At 48.4% G+C, this 14267-nt stretch overlaps 1 protein-coding gene across 3 annotated transcripts in view; it reads left to right on the top strand.

Annotated features, from left to right (window-relative positions):
* Window positions 1–14267, top strand: part of ELL (elongation factor for RNA polymerase II) — an 869801-nt gene that overhangs the window by 284535 nt on the left and 570999 nt on the right. For all 3 annotated transcript variants that reach the window (XM_069649283.1, XM_069649285.1, XM_069649284.1), the window contains one exon: window positions 6620–6713. In XM_069649283.1, coding sequence (XP_069505384.1) covers window positions 6620–6713 — 94 coding nt within the window. The remainder of the gene's footprint in view (window positions 1–6619; window positions 6714–14267) is intronic.

Raw genomic sequence — 14267 nt, 5'->3', positions numbered from 1 at the left:
AACACCGTCCACCGGTGCCCTAGCGCTGTCCCCGGTGCATGTTGGCCCCAATGGGATTTAGCGGGTGTCTGTTGTGCAACGGTTCCTTCCCGACAGAAGATCCTCACACGCTTGGTCTTCGATGCCTTGTTGAGGACCACGGCTTGGACGGATGCTCGCTGTGCGACTCCCTCCCACCCAGGTCGCTCAAGCACTGACTCGAGCATTGGAGGGAACTCTTCAACAGGATTCTCCCACAGAACATTAAAGATTACATCCGGAGGAAGACCCAAGACTAGTGCGTTGTATTCCAAGGCAACCCGCAGAGGCGACTCCTTGCCGGGGAAGCCCTCTGGCGGGAGGTGTCAGTCTGGCCCTCACACCAGCACAGGGAGCACCAAGGCTCACAAAGCTACTAGCCTCATTGCTGAGGGGTCCAAGGGCCCTCCCGTTCCCGCAGCCGAGAGGCCTGTGAGTTCTAGGATCACCGGGACAAATCCCGAGGGGCATCGGCCTGATACTGGGTCCTTAACCAAGGGGGTGCATTCACACAGAGCCAGCACTACCAGCCGGGAGGCAGTGCTTACTGCCTACCGAGTCTACACCCAAGGTGCAGGGCTGGGCAGAGTTGGTGAGGTTGAGCATGCAGGCCGAGCTTGGGAACACACCAGGAAGCCTCTCAAGTGGGTGCTGAGGCCTGTCAGCCCACCGAACAGCAAAGGAGAAGTGTGGCTCCTAGGACAGACTTGACGACATGACACCTGTCACCTTGTTCACGTCTTACCCGAAAATCCCAGGGCCCGGGTACACTATACCCATGTATGGACACGGGTTAGGCAGACAACTGGCATACTCGCCGCCTCCTCCCGTGCAAAACCGCTCACAGCTATCCCATGAGGACAGGTATTTTGACAAGTTCATGACACTCAAGCGCTCCCCTCAGATCGGCGCAATCCTTAGGGGCTTTATCAAAGACATGTTGGCACCGGCCGCCCTGGCACAGCCCACCGCAACGTCCCTCATGCATCCTTGCAGGCTCCAGCGCTGCAGCAGCCCAGCACAGAGGCTCCTGTAACTACAGTGTGGTCCCGTCCCCCTCTTTCCCCTGGAGACAGTAGACGAGCAGGAATCAGACGAGGAGGAGCAGGATACGCCCTCTTTAGCTTAAGCCTTTCATGGCAGAATTGCCAGCCTGTCAGAATACCTTGGTATCCCCCAGCCTCAACAGGTTCTGACGGAGGTCCTCTGCATCAAGGTCGAGCTCGGTCGGGCATCTCCCTACAAACAGATGTGGAGGCGTTGGCCAAAAAGGGCTGGCTCAAGCCCCGCACAACCTGTCAATAAGAAGCTTGACGCTAGTTTCAGGCAAACTGAGGGGGACAGCAAACTACTCACTACACACCCACAGCCCCTGTCCTCAGTAATCGCTACAGCATCTATGTATGCCAAAGCCGAGGCTTCCTTTTCCAGTACTGCCACTACGGCCCTGCTCAGCAAGGAAGAAAAGACCCTTGATTCATATGGCAAGAAGGTCTATTCGAACGCAGGCCTAAATCTCAGGCAGGCCAACACAGACTCAGTCCTCGCTGCGGTTAACCAATGCCCGTGGAGGGAGATCAGACTTCCTCCCTGATAATCCTGTAGGACAAACAAGCCTCCTTTAAGGCAGGTGTGCCGGAGACGAACATAGTAGGCCAAGACATGATGGAGGCATCAGTGGGACAGATGGATACAGCAAATAGAGCAGTCTGTCTGTCAACAGACGTGAGGCGCACTGCCTGGTTGGTCACTAGGTTCAACCAAGATGTCCAGGACAGAACCCTCAATCTTCCATTTTGAGCTTGGGGGACGAAGGAGGCGGGTTGGGAGAGCTCTTCCATACCTCAACCGATGAGGAACTGGACAAAAAGACTAGCTCCCAGACAGCAAAGCCTCTGGTCATACTTACGAAAACGGCCACTAAACCATTTGCTCAGTCCCAGTCTCGCTCAGATAAGGGACGCTCATTTGCTAGGTTCCAGGACCGCAAAGTCAGGCAGCCGGACAGATCTCCCAGTCAACACCAGAGAAAGCACCACAGAACAACTCATAAGGGGTTCTTTCAGTCGTCCTCTGACCAAAAGAAGCAATGACGCTCCACATCAGGCACACAGCACCCCAGTTGGGGGCAGGCTGACCCTGCAGAGTCAGGCTTGGTGGGCGAAGTTTGCGGATGCCTGGGTCCTCTCATTAGTGTCCTGGGGTTTCCGGCTACCTCTTCCCTCTAACCCTCCCAGTTCCCCTCCACTTCCACAGATCGGCACACCATCACTCTTAGTGGACGTTTGCTCCCTTGTCGAGAGTGAAGCGGTAGAGCAAGGCAGGGCTTTTACTCCTGCATCTTGGATATCCAGAAGAAGAGCCAGACAGGCCTGCGAGTGGTGTTGGATCTATCTTTCCTGAATCTTTACCTACCCTTGCAAAAAATTCAAGATGGTGACGCCAGCACTTATTGCCAAGATACTGTGTGAGGGAGACTGGACGTGCTCCCTGGCCATGAAGGACACACATCTCCACGTTCCCATTGTGCATCCTCACTGGTTCTTCCTCAGGTTCCGGGTCATGGGTCTGCAATTCAATACAGAGTTCTTCCCTTTGGGATAAATTCAGCTCCGAGAGTCTTCACGAGGCTCATGAATGCGGTGTCTCCCTGTACCTCGACGACTGGCTAGTCAGGGGTTCTTCTCTGGAACAGGTCCGTTAGTCAATAGACATCCGTCTTCACCCTATTCAAACTGGAGTTCACAATAAGCTACCATAAATTGCAGCTCACGCCTGGTGTTTTGGGGCTTGTTGTGGGACACACAGCAGCAGTGAGCGTTCCCTACTGGGGACAAGGTGACAGCGATCCGATCGGCAATCTCCCCATTTCCACAGCCAAACGAGCTCACACAGCCTGGTGGTATCAACAACTTTTGGGGCTGGTTGGCAGCGTGTCTCCTGGCAATCACCTACACCAGACTCTGCATGAGGAGGCTCCAGCTACATTTCACGGATGCCTGGGATCAGGAATCGGGCCAGCATGGGGCCCTTTATCTCCATTCCACAGCAACTGGGCCACAACCGCAGCTGGTGGCAACGGAGGAGAATATTCTGGTGGGCAGGCCCTTCCGTCTCCCCCCACAGACTACACCATTACCACGGAATCCTTGTTCCACGGCTCGGTAGCCGCCCTTGGAGTGCACTCTGTACACAGTCTTTGGACCTCGACCGACCGGCAGAATCACATCAATTGGCTGTAGCTCATGGCTATACAGATGGCACTTGGGTTTTTTCAACCGACCATCAAGGGCAGATTGGTGTGCATACAGACTGACAATATGACTTGCATGTTTTATATCGACAAACGGGGGGGCACCAGATGCCCGCAGCTGTGCATGTTGAACCTGGACATCTGGGAATGGGCTATCAGCCGGGAGTGTGGCTCTCAGCGATACACCTTCCGAAGGAGACCATTTGGGAGGCGGACCGGCTCAGCCGCCTGGTCACCGACAATTACGAGTGGCAGCTTAATGGAAGAGTTCTCCAGGAGGTGTTCAGACGATGTCACCCAACAACAGACCTCTTTGTGACAACTCACAATCGGATGTGCCAGAAGTATGCATCCTGGGGAGGTATGGATGCAACTCTCTAGGGGACGTACTCTAGATACCCTGGGACTGGATGTGGTGCATGTATTTCCCTCCACACCGCTCGCGCACAAGGTAGTGAGCAAGCTCCAGGCTTCCAAGAACCTCAGGATCATCCTTGTGGCACTGCGTTGGCTGGTGCTTTACCCCCTCCCTGGTTCTAAGACCTATGGCAGATGTCCATTCAGCTGGAGATTCTACTCCCCCTCGAGATGTGCCCTCTACTAGCGCAGCAGGGAGGCGCAGTGCTACACCCTTCTCCAGAGAGACTAGCCCTAGCGGTCTGGTTCCTGAGCAGTTAACGCTCCAGCACCTTCAGCTGTCTTCTGACAACCTGGAGATCTTCCAAAATGCCAGGGCCCACGCTACATGCAAGCAGTTCAAAAGCAAATGGACAAGATTCTGCTTTTGGGCTAAAGAACACTGTGTGAACCCACTGACATGCACACTTGACCACGATTTGCATTTTCAGCCTATCTTGCCAGGTCTGGTGTCCAGGTTGATGCCTGTAGAACGTACAGGGCCGGTATCGGTCCGTATAGGAACTCTGACTCTCTCCTCGGCCAATCTTGTAGTAAAAAAAGCACCTCACGGGACCGACCAGGCTGTACACTTCGGTCAAGTGCCGTCATCCAGTCTGGGACCTGAATGTAGTCCTAAATGCTAGAGCACATAAACCGTTTGAGCCCATGGCCACGACAGACATTAGGTTGGTCACACTAAAGATCATCTGGTCGGGCTTACTTCAGCTCACCGAGTGAGTGAGATCCAGGCTTTAGTCTCCTCAGAGCTATACACTAGTTTCCACAAGGACAAGGTCGTGTTCCCCACACACCCCAAATTTCTTCCGAAGGTGGTGTCCGTCCATATCAATGAGGAGATTGTGCTCCCGATATTCTTCCCGGACCCCAAGGAAGATGCAGAGAAGACGCTCTGCCTAGACGTCAGGAGAAAAGAACGAAGGGCATCTAATACGGATGATATGTTATTCATAACGTGCGCAATACTCGGAGGTTTCTAAGCGCGGACCCGGGGATTAAACCTGTGTTGCTCCGTGTCATCTTGCTTCCTAGGCGAACACGTTGCAGTTGAGCTATCCTCCTTGGATGCGCTATTTGTAACATTTGGAGACTCTAGACTTGGGCAGCAGGCCTCCAAGGCATCCATCGCTCGATGGATGACAGCGGCTATCCAGGAGGCATGCAATGTGCAACAGAAGGAGCCACCGCAGGGCATGCATGCGCGTGCGCTAAGAGCTAAAGCGACGACAGTTTCCTTCCAGCGCCCGTTCCCTGGCAGGTTATCAGCAGTGTGGCAACATGGGCTACGCCTACAGCGTTTTGCAAGCACTCCTGCTTGGATACCAGTGCCAAGGCTGATGCAGCATTTGGCCAAGGGGTGCTGCACAATCTATTTGCATAAGAGGTCAGGCTCTCCTCCCGAGGGTGTTGTTGGTGGAATCACCCATTCTGGATGGAGGAAAGGGGACGGGACGTAGGAGTAGTTAAGTGTTACTCACGGAGTGACTAACATACTCCTAGTCCTTAGTCCCCTTTCCTCCATACGTCCCACCATCCATCCCCCTAAAATGAGGTTGTTACACTTTAAATACAGCCGACACTTCATAAGGGGACTGAGGTGTGGCGCCGGTGGGTGGGGGTTAAGGGAGCCGGTGCTCCCAAAGCTGTGCCCCGGCGTGCCAGTACATTTAAAGGGGAAATGTCTTTTTCTGGTGGAAAAGAGGTTCTAGTCCCGTCCCTCGCGAGGTATGCCCATACAGGATGGAGTAAAGGGGATTAAGGACTAGGAGTATGTTAGTCACTACGGTGACTAACAATTAATTTAGGACAGTCTGCGAGTATTTTGGTCTATCTAGAAGCCCCTAACTATACTACAATTCTTCTGGGATTTTGGGAGTTGGCTTACCTACCTACTGGTGGATGTTTGGCACAAAGCTGCTGGTTCAATTTTCCGACTCAATGTCCACCCTTAGATGCCCTCATACTTTCCCCCTGACCCCTTTCTACTCCTCCAAATCAGATGTTCTCGCATTTCCATGCTGGGACAATGTCTGGGTCATTTTACTACCATCTTCCAGAACTACTGTCTTGGACTGCCGCTGTGCCACTTCATGGAAGATGCACCCTGTGACCTTAAGGGCACAGTGGCCTTTGCTTAGCTTCTGCTATGAAGGCTGCCTGACTGTCATTTCTCGTTTTTCCCTATGGAAAGGGTTGTAGAAATTTAGTGCAAGCATGCTGCTTTTCTTTTATGGAGGGGAATTTGTCCAAAACAAAAGCTCTTCATGCTAGATATGCCTTTTTCATATATATTTATTATGAGATGGCATTGAATATTTAACATGTGAGGATAGTTTCCTCACCTATGTTTTTGTGTTCTGGAATCCTGCTTGAGGGCGGAGATATTCACTATTTATTTATTCAATGAAGATTCTCTGGCTGAAGAACTGGTTTTACAAGTAACTTCCTTACTGTCTTTCGAATTCCACTTAATCTCCCCGCCCCTCCGCCCCCCCCTTCCCTGTCCCCGCAACAATACTCAACTGTGTTCCAATCCCTTTTTTTCCAATTTCCATTGTTGGTGAAATGAGGTTTGTGGCTTTAAGGGAATTTAGTTACTTTCCTTTTCATTTATTTTTCTTTGAGGCTACAAGCAAGAAGGCACACTACAAATGCCTTGTTGGCTTAAAAAACAATGATGATCCAAGTACACATTTTCAAAGCGGAAAGCATGTACTAGCCACAGATCTTGCAAAATCCAAGGTGTAAGTGGCAGGTAGTCTATGAAACCAGACAGTGTCGTGTTAACATGAACTGCTGTTATTCCACTGCTCCCAAACTTTTCCTGAAGGTTGATGCTGAAAGTTAATAACACCTGCTGCTAAATGATGAAGACTCTTAAGTCTAATGTATTCGTTTTCAGATCTGACCTGCATCTCTTTTGCTTTATAGGAAGCTGTGCCAACCACAGAACACGGGTAGTTTGCTTGGAGATGCTCCTCCGGCTAGTCCACTAAAGGACAATGTGGAGTGTTCTCCGCAGCAGGTACGTCCATACTATGCCTTTTCTTACAGTACTGTAGCTTAAAGTAAGCTTTTAGTGTGAATATTTTTTTGTGATAAAGCATGTTGGATGTGCTTGGAGTTATTGAACAGGAAGGCACAAGCATAATTGGCACTCACACTGGAGTGTTGAGTTCCTGACGCCCAATCAGATCTTTGTCGTCTTGACATTATTCCCATGTACAGTTCTGGAATCTGTGAAGGCATCCTGAAGATGGCAAAGACAATTGAATAAGATTTTTAGTACAAATGTTTGACTAAAAATGGAGGGTTGGAAAACTGCCTAACTTGCCCTATAGTTGGGTAGGATTTCCCTACCTAAATGAAACGAAGTTTAAGAATTGGTGACAAGTCAGGCGCTCTGTTGCCAGTCAAGTTTTCCTGCACTAGTTTCTCCTCCAAACGCACGTTTTCATGACTCATCAAACTTCAGGGAGGCTGTGTTGCTTTGCTTTTTCAGGCGTGTCTTCATTTCCTTTTCAGATGTGGCACGTGATTCGTAAATAAAACAAATGATAGTCTGTATCAGAAAGTCCAAAGCAAATATGTCTGTGTCCATAACCTATACTTGCCCTCACATCTAATTCAGGGTTTGAAATTGTGGGGAGTTGGGAGCTAGTCAGCTCCTGCTTCTAGCATAGTAGAGCTTGAATCCAATAGCTACTACTTTTGGCTGCTTCTAGGGCCAACTGGTGCTTTCCAAACACATAAATGTGACAACTTTGAGTATTTGAGAATGTTAATAAAGAAAATTGAGAACACATAATACACATTTCAACACAATGGCTCATACAAAATGGCCGTAGAAGATAAAGGAGCATGTCTGGAAGCTGCTGGTTCCTCTGTGGCAGCTCCAGCATACAGGGTGATGTCAGACACCAAAGAGCTGGTTTTAACTCCTGCTCACCGAATCTCAATTTCAAACCTTGTAACTGCATACAATGTGTAACGATGTCGGCATCAAATAACAAGTGGCCAAATGAAAGTTCAGAGCTTCGTCCAGCTCTTGGATGGAAAAGGGTTTTCCTTTCCCCAAGGTTCAAACAGTTGACTGTCCAAAAGAGGGGTTCTCTTCCCCTAGCTTTCAAGTCTATCAAAGTTCCAAAACACCATTCTTCAGAATATTCAGTGTTCCAAAATAACACAATTCTGACACTTCCCAGCTCTAAAGTCTGGTTACCTTTCACCAGCTTATAAAGTTCAATTCCTCAGTTTCAACCTACACATGTTTTCCTTTATTCAGTCACAAAGTGGCTTTTCCCTAGGTAGGTGTATTCATTCTAGGCGCAGTTGTCGGACCACACGGTCCACCCATTACAGGTCACGCAACCGGCACCATACTTGCATCTGCTATAAAGATCGCTTACCACAGTTCCAGCTTCACAAAAAGGTTAGATTTACTACTTTCTCTTGCCCTTGAAGCACTATTGTTTCTTCTTTAATCACCATTCACTGGTATAGTAGCTTTTATTTGCAATGACCAACATAAACTTTCCAGTGCACTCTCCTGCTAGGAAACGTATTCACTGTTTTTTGCTTCCTGTGATTCCTCAAAGGCTTCCCAATATACTCTCCTATTAGGAAACTGTTTGTAGTTCTTTAGCTCAATTCATCATAAGCTTCCCAGTAGACACTTCTGCCAGGAAATATTTATTCACTGTTTCTAATCTTCTGTGATCCGTAACCTCTGACGCCCTTTGGCCAGGTTTCTCTTGCATACAGGGTTACTTTTCACAACCATTCATTTCTGTCATCAATGGGCATCAATATCTGCTCGACTCTTGGCAATGCTCGCTTGACTCTCGTCAATACATCCTTAATTTCTTTCAGAGATCGTTAGAATATATGCTTGACTCTTGGCAGTGTTCATCCCAATCATTTACCTATACTTGCTTACTTGACTTTGCTTATTGGCATTTATTTCATATCAGTTTATAGCCAATTCACTTTGCCTGTATTTATACTTTCATTTGTTTTATCACAATTCATTGCTTCATTGTTGTACTTATTCTGTAGTTTCCCCCAAATTGATTTGAATGTGGGAGTTCACGTATTTAGTCTTTCCTTCATCCGCTTGCCGTATAGAAATCAAATATTCCCTTATAACCTTTGCCGGTTCTCCCAGCGCTCCTGGGCAGACTCACCGTTGTTGCATGACATGTCCGGGTGGTGTGTATAATAAATTGAATGGTACATTTGACCGATTTTCGGCCAGTACCATGCGATCGATTTTATAAAAAAAATATTGAACATGTGGAGCGGGGGTTGCGGGTGTGTTCCCCACTCCCCATGTTCGGTATTTTTGGCCTTGGAGTAGCGCAGGTTTCCCCTGCTTCCTGAACATTGGTGGCGGGGGGCGGGGAACACAAAAAGAAAAAGGGATCCTATCCGAGTTAAAGGGAAGGAACTGATGCTGCAGGGTCAGGAGAGGCGGCGATCTGAGAAAAGGTAAGTAAGGGGCATGGGGGGGGTGTACTGGGGAATTGTGGAGACATGTGTTTGGTGTGTTTGGCTGCCGTAAAATGGCATTCTCGGCAAAATTAACTTCGGTCAATTCTGCCACGAACAATTGTACCACAGTCAAACAACCCAAATCCGTGTGGGGCAGCAGCACTTGTGTATCCGGGAGCGTCCTCTGTCCTGCCAGTCCTCCCGCGGCCTCACAGGCAGCTTCTTTCTCGCCCGACGCTATGGCTGATGCACCTCACTGCCCCTGTGACACCACCACCTCCTTCTCTGCTGCGGTCCGTTCGGCGGTGCTCCTCCGGCTCTCAGCCGGCCTCTCCAGATGCTTCTCCAGTTCGGAGGGAAGCACCAGCTTTCCTCTGCAGAGCTTTCGTGCTCCGGGCTGCTTTCCGCTGCACTTGCTCTGCATTCAGCTCCGGCTTCTCTGGACTTCTCAGGCTCTCGCTTTCACCTGCCTTCTCTCCTTCACCTTCCTCTGTTTTCAGCACTGGCCCTTTAAATAACCTGCCAGCTGGATTAGGCATTTGACAACTAGACTGCAGAGAGTTATTTCTATAGTCTGTTGTCGGTCTTTGTTGCATCTTCCGCGTCCCAGTACTAAAGTGGTGTTGGTGCGTGTGTGATATATGGCTCTGGTGTGTCTTCCTCGTCCCAGTACTAAAGTGGTCTTCACTGAGAGATAAGTCATGTAAAAGATAGGAAACGGATTGGTAAAAACCTACAATGGCCTGGGAGAAGAGGTGCGGGGGGGGCATTGGATTAATCAGAAAAGGAAAATGGTGGATACTGTGTCTCACCCAAGGGTGCCTCATCCCCACTCTCCAAGTCTCCTCCACACAGGTGATCCTCCCTCGCTTATCCACCCCCGGGGTCAGGATCAGATAGCGACAGCCTTTCCCTGGCCACATGGGGGAAGGTTATGTTGGGGAAAGAAGGGAGGACGCCCTCAGATTCCTCTAGTCCAATGATCCTAATGATTGTTGTTTGCCTTGGGCCATCATTGATGCCTTCGTGGACCACCTCTGTGCCCCAACTACCTTCCATTGTTTCTCTGGTCTTTTCTCCTCGCCTCCCTTGTGCAGAATAGATTCCCATCTTTCTCTGTGGTATTAGAAATGAACAAACACTCTTCTCCCAACCCCCTTAGTTGTCTGTCATATTCTTTCCTGTAGCCCACTTTGTTCATTTTGAAATGGTGACATCTGTGGGGATGAGGCCTTACATTTCTAACTATGTAAGTTGGAGGAATTGTGAACCAGTTGCTAACAATGATAATGTGCAAAAAGACCTAGAGTTATGGATTTGAGAGATCTTTTTATCCACTGGTACTTTGCTCAGACTGCTACAGTAAGTCATCTGTCTGGCCCAGAGCTCCCAGTATCAGCCGTGGACATTACAACTTAAATTCCATTCTTACAAACAATATTTCAAATAGTTATCGGCAGCCTGGTCTGTATTATTTCACACAAAATTGTACAATTTGAAACTTTGCTGGGAGTTGTGATGAAGTGCTTTGAAAGCGGTTGGTTTGTAATTTCACCACATTTCGAGTAACTGGATATGAACAAAAGACATTTTATTTTAATTATTTGAGGGCATGGCTTTCATAATGGAAACACCTTACAACTGGATCAATCGATCTCTTTGCAGTACTGTGAAATGATGCTTTAAATTAAGGTAGTGCAATTTATAAGCAATCCTGCTTGTGAGTGAGGGTGTTCAAATGTTACATGTGTATGTAACTTGGACATATGCTGTACAGCAATGATTACACCATGGAATATTACAGGATTATATTATAGCTCGCGTTTTGCAGTGATGAGTAGGAAGTGGAGAGAGCTGGGCATCACAGGGGAGCTGTGATATGGTGGAATTGAATGGGGGAATTACTTGTTTGAGAGGAATTTTGTATGATTGATTAGCAGTTATGGCCTTTATTGTGGTAAGGAGTTTGTGTAGATGACTAAGGCACGCAAAAGCTGATGGGGGGGGGGGGGTAGTCCACAAGGTGGGTGTTGCACAAATACTTTGAGGGGAATGGCTGAAGAGTGGAGGGTGCAAGATGCTGAGTAACAGGATATGGAGGGTGCTAGTTAAAGGGCAATGTTTTTTTGTTATACTTAAGGGTCAAATGTGAAGGTAGTGCACTGTATCAGCCCTTATGGGCTGTAAAGAGTGCTGGTTGCAAGGTTGAATACTTTTGTGGCAGAGTAGTGGTAATGCTAGGATGCCCAAAGGGCGTCTTGAGCAATATTCAATACTGCTTGGGGCTAATCAGGGACTTAGGTAAATAGTAGGTGGAGTTGGCTATAATAATTCCAGTGTTTTGCTGGAGCTTGAGTTTGTGTTTGGAGGTCTCCATGGTTGGGATCCTTTCCCCCCTCCCCTGCATGTCTGCACTTACCCCGGCACTTGCCACTAGCTGGCTGCACTTTTACCTACTGTTTTTATTTATTCGTCTTTTTTACTGTTGATCCTATGTATTGCCCTGCCCCCTCCTCCCTACCCACACTTTCCCCCCTCTCCTGCACTTGCGCAATCTCAATCTCACCTGGCCTAGTAAATCGTTGTCTGTCTTCCCTCTGTTCCCCCTCCATTGCCTCGTCACGCGTTGAAACACTTGTGTATAGGCGCATTATTAATGTCATATCATATATCATGATGGTGTGAGGTGATTTGGGTCAAGGGAGAGGCAAATAGGTTGTGATTTAGGAGCAGGTAGGTAAATTACTCAGACCTCCGTCTCATGTATAGATAATCCAGGTGCCATCCAGTGAGGGATTTGTTGAGAGACTTCGGATTATGTGAAGAGAAATCTGGGGGAGGGTGGGACATGCATCTGGTTGTCGTTGGCGAATAGGGGTAGGAGAAACCAAAGGAAAAGGGGGATAGTGTATAGAGTCCAGATTAACAGGCCTACAGCCATGCCTTAGGTATCTTTAAATGTGGCAATGAGCACAAGGGTGTGGGAGACTTGCACTAGCGACTTAGTAGCACTGTCATGGTCACCTTTAAGCTAAGGAGTTTTGTAAAGTACCTTTCTGCCAATAATAATGGTGTGGCAGTGTGAGACTCGGGGAAAGGCTGGTGGAGCTGGGGACTGGAAGTAGGATGGAGGGAGAGGCAGATGCAGACAACTCGTGATGAGAGAATGTAGGAATCGCCAATTAACCTGTAAGTACAATGGTAGAAGGGAGGCCTCTGGGTTGGGAGAGCTGCAGTGAATGTTGTTGATGGCCGCAAGTGGGGGGTGGGGGGTAGGATCTTAATATGCTAGGCCTTATGGATGTCTAATGTGGAGTAAGTGTGTTGTGAAACCTGTAGGATTTTCGCAGTGAGGTTGTTTGACAGACCAGAAACGTAGAGGTAGGGCAGATGGATAATGAGGACGGAGGAGGTGGCGTTGTTCAGCAGGGGCACATTATAGGGGTGAGCAGGAGTGTGTAGGGAGTAGAAATGTGTTTTGGGTAATGTAGGCAGTTAGTGGAGTTGTAGGCCACAAAGGCCTGCTCACTGAAGAAAGTATGGGACCAAAAGATGCCGAGCAGAGGAGACTTGACCTCATCTAGACGAGGAGCCAGTTTGAAATTGTTTTGCCTGTGTGTGGCAGGGAAAGAAAGGAGGTGGTGGGCTAAGATGAAGTGGTGGGGGGTGCCTTTGTTGAGGGGTTGATTGGGAAGGCCAAGGTGTTACGGGTGAAACATGTGGTTGAGGTTGTAGCCAAGCTTGGAGAGGATGCGTTGGAACAGTTGGATGCGATGCCCTGTAAAATGGAGATTGTCTTGATCCAAATTTGGGGTGGAGAGACATTAGAAAACTAGGAGACAAATGTAAATCTTAGATCTGCATTGTGGACCATCATTTTCCTGATGTCAGTGTTCAAGGGTACAATAAGAAGGCTGACAAAAGTGCAAAATACTTAATTCAAATCACATTCTGCTAATCGCTGAAGAGGTGCAGCTGAAATCTACATCTGATCGGTCGATTATCTATCTGATAAACGGGAATCAAGCAGCTGAGCGAGATCTCAGCCAGCCAGCGACCGGAAAAGAGGATCCAGTCTCCAATCCTCCAGATACTGTAGTTCTGTCAGGCATACCATGCAGGCCGGAATAGCTTCACACACAGGCGCACAGACGCTTCTCTCTGGGTTGCCATGCCCTCAGCATAATCCTGCCCCCTTCCATCAACTAGGAGGTTGCAAGTCATGAATCATATTCTTTCACCAGGCCTTAACAGATCTGGGGCATTGATTTACTTGGATTTGGAGGGTGTTAACTTTTGTGTAAATGGGGGTCATCTAAGATCTCAGCCTGCTGTGTGAGAGCTGCTGCTGCGTAGGCATATATTTCATGTTGGTACGAGATATGTACATTAAGTGTTTGGATTATGAATGAAGATATGAGGAGAAGAATTTAAAAAAAGAACTGATAACTACTGCTGAGCCCCTCAACAGGTCTCACACCCGTGCACTGTTTCAAAATATATAGAAAAAGAGAGTTCCAGTGCTGAATGTAAAAGTTTCAAGCACCCCCCACGCCTGACAGACGAGGCAGAAAAGGAAGTAGACAGTTGAGGGCTGATTTAGAGCACAGTGCCTCTTTGGAAAACCCTTTCAGGCCTAGATTCATCTCTTGGAGCCACAAATCGAGATCCCAACTGTCCACCAGATTGCCTCCTGAAGGTTGTCCCTCAGTCCACCTGCCCAGTCCGTTACGGAGGCTGCTGAATCATTGCTCAGTGTCACTTCTGCAATCCGGTTGGTGATACCACCTATGTGGTAAAAGAAGACGGGCCAATGGGCAATGCATTGAAATGACAACAGAGTGGTCGGCTTGCACTGCCATGTAATCCAGAGTATTAAATTATGGAAATGTGCGACTGTGCCTACCTGAAGTAGGAAGAGGCACAAGCACTTTGGGACACCAGGAGCTGAAAGACTGCTGGCTAGAGAGATCTGGTCAAACAGATTTCTACGCAGTAAAATAAGGTTAACCGTGACCTTGCTATACCCATGCCAAAGTAACTAAGAATGCACCAATGTTTGTTTTTCTGGTCAACTGCACCCGCC

This window comes from Ambystoma mexicanum, chromosome 1p (assembly GCF_040938575.1).
Source record: "Ambystoma mexicanum isolate Mex_15411 chromosome 1p, UKY_AmexF1_1, whole genome shotgun sequence".
NCBI classification, from domain to species: Eukaryota; Metazoa; Chordata; class Amphibia; order Caudata; family Ambystomatidae; genus Ambystoma; species Ambystoma mexicanum.
Note: the sequence above shows the minus strand (reverse complement) of the source record. Positions and strands in the feature narration are given on the sequence as shown.